General features: G+C 45.5%; 1 protein-coding gene across 1 annotated transcript in view; it reads right to left on the reverse strand.

Moving 5' to 3' along the window:
• The window catches only part of LOC137333147 (tripeptidyl-peptidase 2-like), a 113,837-nt gene that overhangs the window by 52,262 nt on the left and 47,167 nt on the right, over positions 1-14,408 (reverse strand). The window contains exon 10 of the mRNA XM_067997323.1: positions 13,449-13,548. Coding sequence (XP_067853424.1) covers positions 13,449-13,548 — 100 coding nt within the window. The remainder of the gene's footprint in view (positions 1-13,448; positions 13,549-14,408) is intronic.

Consider the following 14,408-nt stretch of genomic DNA (forward strand, 5'->3'; position numbering starts at 1 on the left):
GGTTGGTGGGGGGGAGAATACACCGTGTAAATTCACCAGAATGATACCAGGGCTTACAATGTTAAATTATGAAGACGAGGTGCATAAACTTGGTAGGGTGGAGGGCAGGAAGTGATTAAATGATGGTGCAAGGCAATAGGAGGTGATAATGAGACAAGTTAAGAAACAAGTCCAGAAGAGGTACAAGTGGCAGTAGCAGAATAGCAGAGGGTGATTGAAGCATGGAAACCTGGCAATGCGGAGAGGATTGCTGTGGCCCGGGAATGTGCCACAAGAAAGGTAGATAGACCCCTGGGATGCGGACCACTCCGCCGGCCATATACCAATAGGGGATCCCCACCCCAAGCACCAGCCCATAAAATGGGTTTAATTGTCATCAACATACAGGATGCGGAGATGCCGGTGATGGACTGGGGTGGACAAATGTAAGGAATCTTACAACACCAGGTTATAGTCCAACAGTTTTATTTGAAAATCACAAGCTTTCGGAGCTTACCTCCTTCGTCAGGTGATTCACTCACCTGACGAAGGAGGTAAGCTCCGAAAGCTTGTGATTTTCAAATAAAACTGTTGGACTATAACCTGGTGTTGTAAGATTCCTTACAACATACAGGAGTGGGCATTATATTGGGCATGGTACCAGTGGCAGGGACCATCATTAATGAAATGGAGTTGGCACCAGTATCTCAGCCTCTGCTCCCTGGTGTACACCAGTGGCTTTCAAACTTTTCAATGTGTAAATACTGATGTAATTATTAACACACTTCCATGAACTCCTTGCATATCTTTACGTGCTCCCGCTAACAAATATTGATACACTCCCGGGGACACACTTTAAATATTAACACAATCCCCAGACCCACTGTAAATACTGAAACACTCCCACAGACCGCCTAACAAATATTGTGACACCCCTTCAATACTAACACACTCCCGCAGACTCCCTGCAAACACTTCCATAGAATGTACAGCACAAAAACAGGCCATTCGGCCCAACAGGTCCATGCTGGTGTTTGTGCTCCACACGAGCCTCCTCCCTCCCTACATCTTCTCACCTTATCAGCATATCCTTCTATTCCTTTCTCCCTCATGTGTTTATCTAGCTTCCCCTTAAATGAATCTGGCTGCAGAGATAATGGATGCATTGGTTATGATCTTCCAAAATTCCCTAGATTCTAGAATGGTCTCAGCGGATTGGAAGGTAGCAGATGTAACACTGATATTCAAGAAAAGAGGGAGCGAGAAAACAGGGAACTACAGGCCAGTTAGTCTGATGTCAATAGTCGGGAAAATGCTGGAAACTATTAATAAGGACATGGCAACGGGGCACTTAGAAAATCACAATATGATTAGGCAGAATCAACATAGTTTTATGAAAGAGAAATCGTGTTTGACAAATCTATTAGAGTTTTTTGAGGATATAACTAGTAGGGTAAAGGGGAATCAGTGGATGTAGTATATTTGGATTTTCAAAACGCATTCGATGAGGTGCCACACAAAAGGTTGTTATACAAGATGAGGGCTCATGGGGTTGAGGATAATATATTAGCACGCATAGAGGATTGGTTAATGGACAGAAAATAGAGAATAGGAATAAACGGGTCATTTTAATTTTTTAAAAATTTATTCATGGGATGTGGGCGTCACTGGCAAGGGCAACATTTATTGCCCATCCCTAATTGCCCTTGAGAAGGTGGTGGTGAGCCGCCTTCTTGAACCGCTGCAGTCCGTGTGGTGAAGGTTCTCCCACAGTGCTGTTAGGAAGGGAGTTCCAGGATTTTGACCCAGCGACGATGAAGGAACGGCGATATATTTCCAAGTCGGGATGGTGTGTGACTTGGAGGGGAACGTGCAGGTGGTGTTGTTCCCATGTGCCTGCTGCTCTTGTCCTTCTAGGTGGTAGAGGTCGCGGGTTTGGGAGGTGCTGTCGAAGAAGCCGTGGCGAGTTGCTGCAGTGCATCCTGTGGATGGTTACACACTGCAGCCACTGTGGGCCGGTGGTGGAGGGAGTGAATGTTTAGGGTGGTGGATGGGGTGCCAATCAAGCGGGCTGCTTTGTCCTGGATGGTATCGAGCTTCTCGAGTGTTATTGGAGCTGCACTCATCCAGGCAAGTGGAGAGTATTCCATCACACTCCTGACTTGTGCCTTGTGGATGCTGGAAATGCTTTGGGGAGTCAGGAGGTGAGTCATTTGCCGCAGAATACCCAGCCTCTGGCCTGCTCTTGTAGCCACAGTATTTATGTGGCTGGTCCAGTTAAGTTTCTGGTCAATGGTGACCCCCAGGACATTAATGTTGGGGGATTCGGCAATGGTAATGTCTTTGAATGTTAAGGGGAGGTGCTTAGATTCTCTTTTGTTGGTGATGGTGATTGCCTGGCACTTGTCTGGCGCGAATGTTACTTGCCACTTATCAGCCCAAGCCTGGATGTTGTCCAGGTCTTGCTGCATGTGGGCACGGACTGCTTCGTTATTTGAGGGGTTGCGAATGGAACTGAACACTGTGCAATCATCAGCGAACATCCCCATTTCTGACCTTATGATGGAGGGAAGGTCATTGATGAAGCAGCTGAAGATGGTTGGGCCTCGGACACTGCCCTGAGGAACTCCTGCAGCAATGTCCTGGGGCTGAGATAATTGGCCTCCAACAACTGCTACCATCTTCCTTTGTGCTAGGTATGACTCCAGCCACTGGAGAGTTTTCTCCCTGATTCCCATTGACTTCAATTTTACTAGGGCTCCTTGGTGCCACACTCGGTCAAATGCTGCCTGGATGTCAAGGGCAGTTACTTTCACCTCAACTCTGGAATTCAGCTCTTTTGTCCATGTTTGGACCAAGGCTGTAATGAGGTCTGGAGCCGAGTGGTCCTGGCGGAAGCCATCGGTGAGCAGATTATTGGTAAGTGCCACTTGATAGCACTGTTGATGACACCTTCCATCACTTTGCTGATGATTGAGAGTAGACTGATGGGGCGGTAATTGGCCGGTTGGCAGGCGGTAACTAGTGGGGTGCCGCAGGAATCAGTGCTTGGGCCTCAGCTATTTACAATCTATAATAATGACTTAGATGAAGGGACCAAGTGTAATATATCCACGTTTGCTGACGATACAAAGCTAGGTGGGAAAGTAAGCTGTGAGGAGGATGCAAAGAGTCTGCAAAGGGATATAGACAGGTTAAGTGAGTGGGCAAGAAGGTGGCAGATGGAGTATAATGTGGGGAAATATGTGGTTATTCACTTTGGTAGGAAGAATAGAAAAGCAGAATATTTTTTAAACAGTGAGAAATTATTAAATGTTGGTGTTCAGAGGGATTTGGGTGTCCTTGTACACAAAACACAGAAAGTTAATTAGGAAGGCAAATGATATGTTGGCCTTTATTGGAAGGGGGTTGGAGTACAAGAGTAAGGAAGTCTTGCTGCAATTGTACAGGGCTTTGGTGAGACCTCACCTGGAGTACTGTGTACAGTTTTGGTCTCCTTACCTAAGGAAGGATATACTTGCCTTAGAGGCGGTGCAACAAAGGTTCACTAGATTGATTCCTGGGATGAGAGGGTTGTCCTATGAGGAGAGATTGAGCAGAATGGCCTATACTCTCTGGAGTTTAGAAGAATGAGAGGTGATCTCATTGAAACATATAAGATTCTGAGAGGGCTTGACAGGCTCTTTCCCCTGGCTGGAGTGTCTAGAACTAGAGGTCATTTAGGATTGAGATTAGGAGAAATTTCTTCAGAGGATTGTGAATCTTTGGAATTCTCTACCCCAGAGGGCTGTGGATGCTTAGTCTTTGAATATATTCACGACTGAGATCGATAGATTTTTGGACTCTAAGGGAATCAAGGGATATGGGGATCGGGCGGGAAAGTGAAGTTGAGGTCAAAGATCAGCCAAGATCTTATTGAATGGCGGAGCAGGCTCGAGGGGCCGTTTGGCCTCCTCCTGCTCCTATTTCTTATGTTCTTAGTCACCTTAACTACTCCTCTGATAGCGAGTTCCACATTCTCACCACTCTCTGGTTTCTTCTGAATTCCTTATTGGATTTATTAGTGACTATCTTATATTTATGGCCCCTAGTTCTGGTCTCCCCCGCAAGTGGAAACATCGTCTCTCAGTCTACCCCATCAAACTCTTTCATAATCTTAAAGAGTTCTATCAGGTCACCCCTCAGTGTTCTCTTTTCCAGAAAAAATAGCCCCAGCCTTTTCAATCTTTCCTGATAGGTGTAACCTCTCAGTTCTGGTGCCAACCAAGTAAATCTTTTTTGTACCTTCTCCAGTGCCTCTATATTCTTTTTATAATACGGAGACCCGAACTGTTCCTAGTAGTCCAATTATGGTCTAACCGAGGTTCTGCACAAGTTTAGCATAACTTCTCTGCTTTTCAATTTTATTCCTCTAGAAATGAACCCCAGTGCTTTGTTTGCTTTTTTATGGCCTTATTAACCTGCGTCAGTACTTTTAGTGATTTGTGTATCCGTTCCTCCAGATCCCTCTGCTCCTCTACCCCATTTAGTCTCTTATTTTCCAAGGAGTATGCGGCCTCCTTGTTCTTCCAATCAAAATGTGCCACCTCACACTTATCGATATTGAAATTCATTTGCCAATTACATGCCCATTCTGACACACTGTCAGGAACCCCCTGTAAATACTGACACATGCCTGGGAACGCCTTTATGTTAACTTCCAGAAGTACTATCATTGCAGAAGTATTTTTTATTCGTGCACAGCAACAGAAATCACAGGCTAGCAAGTCAAGAAGTACAGGAAAATATAGAGAGACAGAAACCCAATGGGCCTCGTGGACTCCTTGAAAACTTCACACACACCCGAGGGTCCAGGGTGTCCAATTTGAACACCTATGCGGTACAGAAAACCGCAATGAGAAGCACCACAGCAAACCACAGGGACAAAGTATTTACATTGCAGTAAAACGTGACACAAACAGCAGCTGGTTGTGAGTGTTACAGGATGTCTCTGGGCTCCGACGAGCACCCAAGCATCTCCTCTCACATCCTAGGTCATCTTCAGAACCTCTCAACTGTTACAGTACTGCGCTCTTATCAATCAGTCACATTAGAATCATGTATATGCTTCCCTGGGAATATATGCGCAGTGATGTGCCCACACGTATTAATCTGTAATGAGCAGAGATGGCTCCAAACACCAGTCCTGCCCGAGGAATCTGCAACTGCCATGATTAAACCAAACTACCAAAGATAAATCATGCTCAGCCGTGGCTCAGTGGGTAGCACTCTTGCCTCTGAGTCAGAAGGTCGTGGGTTCAAGTCCCACACCATAGACTTGAGCACAAAACCTAGGCTGACACTCCAGTGCAGTACCGAGGGAGTGCTGCATTGTCGGAGGTGAATTCTTTCGGATGAGACGTTAAACCGAGGCCCCGTCTGCCCTCTCAGGTGGACGTAAAAAATCCCACGACACTATTTCGAAGAGGAGTAGGGAACTGATCCCCGGTGTCCTGGCCAATATTTATCCCTCAACCAACATCACTAAAAACAGATTATCTGCTCATTATCTCATTGCTGTTTGTGGGATCTTGCTGTGCACAAATTGGCTGCTGCATTTCTTACATTACAACAGTAACTACACTTCAAAACTACTTCATTGGCTGTAAAGCGCTTTGGTACGTTCTTTTAAATACACTAATCTTGAATAAGGCCGTGCTTTAATTCAGTTCCCGAAAATAATCCACAATCACAACAACAACAACTTGCATTTATATAGAACCTTTAACGTAGTAAAACGTCCCAAGGCACTTCACAGGAGCGATCATCAGACAAAATTTGACACCGAGCCACATAAAGAGGCACTAGGGCAGGTGACCAAAAGCTTGGTCAAAGAGGCAAGTTTTAAGAAGCTTTTTAAAGAGAGAGAGGCAGAGAGGTTTAGTTTATTATCACAAAAAAACTTCTCAAAGTGGCTGTTGTGTAGTCAAACACGCCAGACTTTCATAGTATCATAGTAGGTACAGCACAGGAGGAGGCCATTCGGCCCCTCGTGCCTGTGCCGGTTCTTTGGAACAGCTATCCAATTAGTCCCTCTCACCTGCTCTTCCCCATAACCCTGTAAATTTTTTTCCCTTTAAGTATTTACCTAATTCCCTTTTGAAAGTTACTATTGAATCTGCTTCCACCGCCCTTTCAAGCAGCGCATTCCAGATCATAACAACTCGCTGCGTTAAAAAAAATGTTTCCTCTTGTCGCCTCTGGCTCTTTTGCCAATCACCTTAAATCTGTGTCCTCTGGTTACCGACCCTTCTGTCGCTGGAAACAGTTTCCGCCAATGTGGTTGGTTGGGAGAGGAATGTTGGGACAGGACACCAGGAGTGCTAACCCCGGTCCCTCTTCCATTAATGCCATGGAATCTCTAACGTCCACATGAACAAGCGGATGGAATCTCGGTTTAACGCCTCGCCTGAGGCTAATGGCCTTCCCATTATTACGTTCTGAAGTTTCTAAGGGAAAGTAAGATCAAAGTCGAGAGGGAGAAGTAAGATGTCTGCAAGCAAGATTTTAGTATAAAGATATTGACTCGAGATCAATAAAAATGTTCTGTAGATCCATTGTTTTTTTTAAAAAATGTGTAATTGGTCAACAGATAACCTAAAAGAACAGCTTGTGACCTTTCTATTGATTGGTGAGTCCACATTGGAGCAACAGCCAGTCTGCCAGAGGCAGTCACTAGGAGCTCTCAGCTCCAGATAGAACATGGGTTACATAAGAACATAAATAGGAGCAGGAGCTGGCCATTCGGCCCCTTGAGCCTGCTCCAGCATTCAATAAGATCATGGCTGATCTTCGACCTCAACTCCACTTTCCCGCCCAATTCCCGTATCCCTTGATTCCCTTAGTGTCCAAAAATCTGTCAATCTCAGTCCTGAATATACTCAACAACTAAGCATCCACAGCCCTCTGGGGTAGAGAATTCCAAAGATTCACAACCCTCTGAGTGGAGAAATTCTTTGTTATCTTGGTCCTAAAATGGCCGATCCATAATCTTGAGACTTTGACCCCTAGTTCTAGACTCTCCAGCCAGGGGAAACAGCCTCACAGTATCTGCTAAGCCCTCTAAGAATTTTATATGTTTCAATGAGATCACCTCTCATTCTTCTGAACTCCAGAGAGTATAGGCACGTTCTACTCAATCTCTCCTCATAGGACAACCCTTGCATCCCAGGGTTGTCAGGAGGAATGGCAGAGGGCATGAAAACATAGGAAGAGGAGGAGGCCATTCAGCCCCTTGAGCCTGTTCCGCCATTCAATTAGTTCATGGCTGATCTGTATCTTAACTCCATCCATCCGCCTTGGTTCTGTAACCCTTAATACCCTTACCCAACAAGAATCTATCAATCTCAGTTTTGACATTTTCAATTGACCCCCAGCCTCAACAGCTTTCTGGGGGAGACAGTTCCAGATTTCCACTCCCCTTTGTGTGAAGAAGTGCTTCCTGACATCACCCCTGAACAGCCTAGCTCTAATTTTAAGGTTATGCCCCCTTGTTCTGGACTCCCCCACCAGAGAAAATAGTTTCTCTATCTACCCTATTAAATCCTTCAATCATCTTAAACACTTCAATTAGATCGCCCCTTAATCTTTTATACTCAGGGGAATACAAGCCCAGGCATGAGGCACAACCAGTGTCCATATGAACTTAGGAAAATACAGAACTGGAAAATGCTTTGATAGAAAGAGAAACTAGACCCTCTGGTGGGGCAATCTATGTGGGCACAATCTTAAAATTAGAACCAGGTCATACTAGAGTGAAATCAAGGAGCACTTTTTCTCACAAAGGGTAGTGGAAATCTGGTACACTTCCTCCCCCACTCCCTGCCCCCCCCACAAAAGGCTGTGGATGCTGGGGGTCAATTGAAATTTTCAAGACTGAGATGTACAGATTTTTGTTAGGTAAAGGTATCAAGGGATACGGAGCAAAGATGGGTAAATGGAGATGAGGTACAGCTCAGCCATGATCTAACTGAATAGCGGAAAGGGCTTAAGGGGTTGAATAGCCTATTCCTGTTCCTATGTTCCAATTCTGACTGGTCCCAAAACTAATACCACTCAAACGCCCACACCTTCAAATATTTATCCAATTCTCCCTTAAATGTTTCCAACACTATCTGCCACCCAGAATAGTATTGTTCCACCATTTCACAATGCGGTTAAACTTGTCTTGTTCTACTACCCTCTTTCTAAGTTTAAACTTTCAGGGCAGATACCATCCCGGCATGGACATATATCGGCTGTTCCTTCATCGTCGCTGGGTCAAAATCCTGGAATTCCCGTGCTAACAGCACTGTAGAGGCACCTTCACCACATGGACTGCAGCGGTTCAAGAAGGCCCACCACCAACTTCTCAAGGGCAACTCGGGATGGGCAATAAATGCCGGCCTTCCCAGCGACGCCCACATCCTGAGAATTAATTTTAAGAAGTCCCAATCCTAGCAGTAAATGTCCAGTCACCAGATCCATATATTGCTTGGAAGATGGCCTGATTGTCATGCACTGCCTTTAACCAGGTGGACAAACTCTCGAGTTATTCCTACATATTTTCTCTTTCCTCTCTCTTCATCCTATCTGTGGTTCCCCCAGCTCCTCACTCTTGTCTCAAACTGCAAGTAAGCCTGCACTATTTCTCTAACTTGATGTCCCCAACATTCGCTGAGTTCAGTGGCCTATCATTCAAGGTTAATCAAGACCTCCCCCCACAGAATTCAACATGGATACCACCCACCCTGTGCTCCTTTCCTCCACATGGCCTTCCTGGTGCCCAGAGCCTCCATGTTTGAGATGTGCACAAACCCTCTCCCCAACCCTAACCCTTTATGGTAAACTACTGAGACCCAGCACTACGGGCCACCACTTCCTCGCACCATAACGGATATTAAAGCCTGAGATATATGCCGGCTCACTCAAATAATACTCGCTGCGCACAATACTGACCAGATAGGCAAGCGAAGGAGGGGATTGTACCTGGACCATTGACACAGCAGGCAATGACGCTCATAGGAACATAGGAATACGATTAGGCCATTTAGCCCCTCTAGCCTGTTCTGCCATTCAATGAGATCATGGCTGATCTGTGACCTAACTCCATATTCCCACCTTAGCCCCTTTACAGTTCAGACATTGCTCATATCTGAACATCGAATTAGTGAGACAGATCTTCAGCTACCCTTCCTCTGAGCTCGCACGGAATAAAAAACCATTAACGACACAGAACGGACACCATGCCACATAGGGCATGTTAGCCTAGTGGTTATGGTATCAGACTAGCAAACTAAAAGTCATAAGTTCAAGTTCCACTATGGCCAATTGTGGAACTGAATGCGATAAATCTAGTCATTTGTGAGCCGAAGCCCACCAGATTGTTGTAAAAACCCAAGCCTGATGCCCCTACGCGGTCTGGGCCGACACATGACACCAGTACCACATCACGTGGTTGACTCTTAATACCCTCTGGGCAACTAGGGATGGGCAACAGATACTGAGATCATGTTGCCCAAATCACGAGAACAAATAAAAATAAACTGAAGTGGCGTCTTAGGTTGCTGACAAACTGTCTCAAGATAGAAATTGAAATTCCTCCATTTCCTAGTTTAAGATAAACAGACAGGAGAATGTCACATGACAGCATTGGGCTCCTATCTCCTATCTTAGGAGATACTTCCACTTTTGGGGAAATAATAAAACCCATGTATTTCAAACAATTGACAGACTGTATAGATTCCACTGAATCGCAGTTTTCTGAAATGGAAGTGATTACACGGGGACAGCAGATATCTGTGTGAGAAATCCAATATTAAATATCAAATACTTTTCGTTTTGTAAGTGGAAATTCTTCAAATTCCATTTGATCCCTAGTCATCTTCCTGTGAATGTTTTACCTCATCACTTGACTCATCGCTATAGCTGTCGCTGGAATAGATCACCCGGGGAGTCAATTAATTTTTTCAGCTTTGCACTTCAAATAACCTTAATCTGCAATATCTGGAAGGCTTAATATGAGTGACGCCACAGGAGACCGACTAGTATTTAATAAAAGTACAGGCACCATGTGTGCGAGAGAGCGGATACAAATAAATCCAAATGCACAATAAGGTAGACACCGTGGAAATGAAACCAAAACTCTGCGATCGTGACTTGTCGGAATGAGATCCTCACTAGTCTGCTTCTGATCCCGAGCAGTCCGCAGGCATAGGATGTGCTCGCTGACCTACGCTGTGCTCGCTGACCTGCACTGGCTCCTGGACCGGCAACGCCTCGATTTCAAGATTCACATCCTTGTTTTCAAATCCCTCCAAGGCCTCGTTCCCCGCCACCCTCCCCCACCATCTCTGTAACCTCCTCCAGCCCTACAACCCTCTGCGATCTCTGCGCTCCTCCGATTAAAAATTGCAGCTACGAGGAGAGATTGGATAGGCTGGGGTTGTTTTCCTTGAAGCAGAGGATGCTGAGGGGTGATTTGATTGAGGTGTACAAAATTATGAGGGGCCTAGATAAAGTAGACAGGAAGTACCCGTTTCCCCTAGCAGAGAGTTCAAAAACTAGAGGACATAAGATTTAAGTTGACTGGCGGAAGGATTAGAGGGGACATGAGGAAAAACTTTTTTACCCAGAGGGTGATGGGTGTATGGAATTCGCTGCCCGAAATGGTGGTAGAGGCAGGGACCCTCCACTGTTTTAAAAAGTACCTGGACCTGCACCTAAAGTGCTGTAAGCTGCAGGGCTACGGACCGGGTGCTGGAAGGTCAGATTAGAATTGGCACCTGGTTGTTTCTTTGAGCCGGCGCGGACATGATGGGCCGAATGGCCCCCTTCTGTGCTGCATCTTTTCTATGGTTCTATTCTTGCCTCTTGCGCATCCCCGATTTTAATCGCTCCACCATTGGCAGCCGTGCCTTCAGCTGCCTATGCCCTGAGTTCTGGAGTTCCCTTCCCTAAACCTCTCCGCTTCTCAACCTCCCTCTCCTCCTTTAAGACCCTCCCTAAAACCTACCTCTTTGACCAAGCTTTTGATCACCTGTCCTAACATCTCATGTGGATCGGTGTCAAATTTTGTTTGATCACCGCTCCTGTGAAGCGCCCTGGGACATTTCACTACGTTAAAGGCGTTACATATATATGCAAGTTTTTGTAGCTCTGTACATGCTCTATGAGTTTCTGCTTGTGTGCCAGCTTCGCTAAGTTGGTAGCACTGTCACCTTGGAACCAGCAGATTGTGGGTTCACCCCCCTCACTCCAGGACTGTGGTGTTTTGAGATTTAAAAAAAAAATTTCAGTGCAGTACTGACGGAATGCTCTGTTGTTGGAGGTGCTGTCTATCATATGAAAAAGAGCAGTGAGTTCACCGGTGTCCCGGCCAACATTCCTCCCTCAACCAACTCCACCAAAAAACAGCTTACATGGTCAGCCGTATATTTATTGTTTGTGGAACCTTGGCTGCTGCATTTGCCTCCACAATACAGTGACTACACTTCAAAAATATCACAGAATCATTCGGCACAGAAAGAGGGAATTCAGTCCATCGTGCCTGTGCCGGGTCTTTGTAAGAGCTATCCAATCTAAACGAAACATATAAGATTATGAGAGGGTTTGACAGGGTAGATGCTGAGAGGTTGTTTCCCATTGCTAGAGAGTCTAGAACGGGTGGGGCATAGTCTCAGGATAAGGGGTCGGCCATTTAAGACTGAGATGAGGAGGAATGCCTTTACTCAGAGGGTTGTGAATCTTTGGAATTCTCTACCCCAGCGGGCTGTGGATGCTGAGTTATTGAATATATTCAAGGCTGAGATGGATAGATTTCTGGACACTAAGGGAATCAAGTGGGAAAGTGGAGTTGAGGTCGAAGATCAGCCATGATTTGATTGAATGGCGGAGCAGGCTCGAGGTGCCACGTGGCCTACTCCTGCTCCTATTTCTTATGTTCTTATGTCCTGCTCCACCCTCGCTTTCCCCATAACCCTACAAATTTTTCTTTTGAGTATATATCCAATTCCCTCTTGAAAGTTACTATTGAATTTGCTTCACTCACCCTTTCAGGCAGCACATTCCAGATCATAACAACTCGCTGCGTAAAAATATTTCTCCTCATCTCCCTCTCTGGTTCTTTTGCCAACTTCCTTAAATCTGTGTCCTTTGGTTACCGACCCTCCTGCCAGTGGAAACAGTTTCTCCTTATTTACTCTATCAAAACCCCTCATAATTTTGAACACCTCTATTAAATCTCCCCTTAACCTGCTCTGCTCTAAGGAGAATAATCCCAGCTTCTCCAGTCTCTCCACATAACTGAAGTCCCTCATCCCTAGTATCATTCTGGGAAATCTCTTCTGCACCATTCATTAGTTGTAAACCACTTTGCATGTATAATAGATAGGGTACTTATGTACGGTATTAAATATATACGAGGAAAGGGATTAGAGCTCAGTGCTGAAATACCAACTGAAGTCAAACAGAAGAGGCTGGTAATCGGAAGTTTACAAGAGTGCGCGATTCGCTCCACGATTTTCCTTCACCATCCTTGCAGGCAGTTTTAATATATGCTCCCCATGACTTACGCAAAACCAGGCACTTGTCAAATGCAGAAATCACAGGTGCCAGTATAAGCTCTGCCCCTTGATTGAACGTGTACTATCAATACGGTGTGAACACAGCAGAGCTATGAAGACGACACTGCAAACTCACTAATTGCTCTCTCTCATTGAGGTACTTATCTCATCACTGCCAGTCATGCTTAAACAATCAATGAATTTACAACACAAGGAGGCAGGTGTTCAGCAAGTGCTGGCTGTCTATTCTGATTCCTTTTCCCTGCCCTTTCTCCATTTCCTTTTATCGTCTTCCTTTTCAAATAATTATCCAATTCTAACAGAGTATAGAAGATTAAGGGGTGATCTAATTGAGGTGTTTAAGATGATTAAAGGATGTGATAAGGTAGATGGAGAGAAACTATTTCCTCTGGTGGGGGGAGTCCAGAACAAGGGGGCAAAACCTTAAAATTAGAGCTAGGCCGTTCAGGGGTGATGTCAGGGAGCACTTCTTCACACAAAGGGTAGTGGAAATCTGGAACTCTCTCCCCAAAAAGCTGTTGAGGCTGGGGGTCAATTGAAAATTTCAAAACTGAGATTGAAAGATTTTTGTTGGGTAAGGGTATGAAGGATTACGGAACCAGGGCAGGCAGATGGAGTTAAGATACAGATCAGCCGTGATATAAATGAATGGCGGAACAGACTCGAGGGGCTGAATGGCCTCCTCCTATTCCTACATTCTCTGTTATACTCTCTGCTTTGGGTAAAGCATTCCATGTTGCAATGACTCTGTGTGAAAATATTTCTTCTAGCTTCTCGTGATGATGCTCAGTCTATGCCCTTGTTATAACCTCTGTTTAACACAATACAGCAAAGGAGCAAGGACTACAGGTTCTGAAAGGCTCTTACCAAGGTCCCCTCGATGACCAGGTGTATTGATTCGCTGGCAACTTCTCCCGCATAGAGTATTCTGCAACCATCATCTCTGGAGTGACATATGCACCAACACCTAATAAAATGCAACAAGTTACGGTCATTGACGCTTGTGTTAATCTTAACACTGTAGAATAAAGGAAGTTCGACAGACAGGACAACCCGGTAAATGGTACTTTGATATACGCCTCAATTTTAAAATTCTCATCCTTGTGTTCAAATCCCTCCATGGCACTTGCGCCCCTCCCTATCTCTGTACCCTCCTCCAGCCCTACAACCCTCCGAGATCTCTGCGCTCCTCCATTACTGGTCTCTTGCGTATCCCCGATTTTCATCGTTCCATCATTGGCTGCCATGCCTTCAGCTGCCTCGGCCCTAAACTCTGGAGTTCCATCCCTAAACTTCTCCGCCTCTCTCTCTCTCCTCCTCCTTTAAGACACTCCTTAAAACCTACCTCTTTGACTAAGCTTTTGGTCACCTATCCTAATATCTCCTTATGTGGCTCGGTGTCAAATCCTGTGAAGTGCCTTGGGATGTTTTACTACACTAAAGACGCTATATAAACGCAAGTTGTTGTTGTTAACATATAACAAATCAGGATTAAGGCCTAAATTTTAACCCGGAAGAACGGGTGGATTGGGGCGGAAGGGCAATAAAAATTTTAAAAATCTAAAATCCGCCTCCAACCCACCCACTTCCAGTTTTAATGGAGGCGGGACGAGAGTCGGGTGACCAAACTGCTCTTAGGAGGAAGGCCATCACTGAAAGCTTTCAAGGAGGCTGCGGGCCTCTATTTTCACAGCTTTTTTATTCTTAACTCCTGGGGGCCAGAGTTCCCAGGCCTTCTGCTTCACGCCACGTGAGAGGAGGCAAGAAGGCCCGAAACAGCAGGTAAGTGCCTTTATTGCACAGCTTGTGGGCCCGGAGCAGCAGGAG

Source organism: Heptranchias perlo, chromosome 15, assembly GCF_035084215.1.
Source record: "Heptranchias perlo isolate sHepPer1 chromosome 15, sHepPer1.hap1, whole genome shotgun sequence".
NCBI classification, from domain to species: domain Eukaryota; kingdom Metazoa; phylum Chordata; class Chondrichthyes; order Hexanchiformes; family Hexanchidae; genus Heptranchias; species Heptranchias perlo.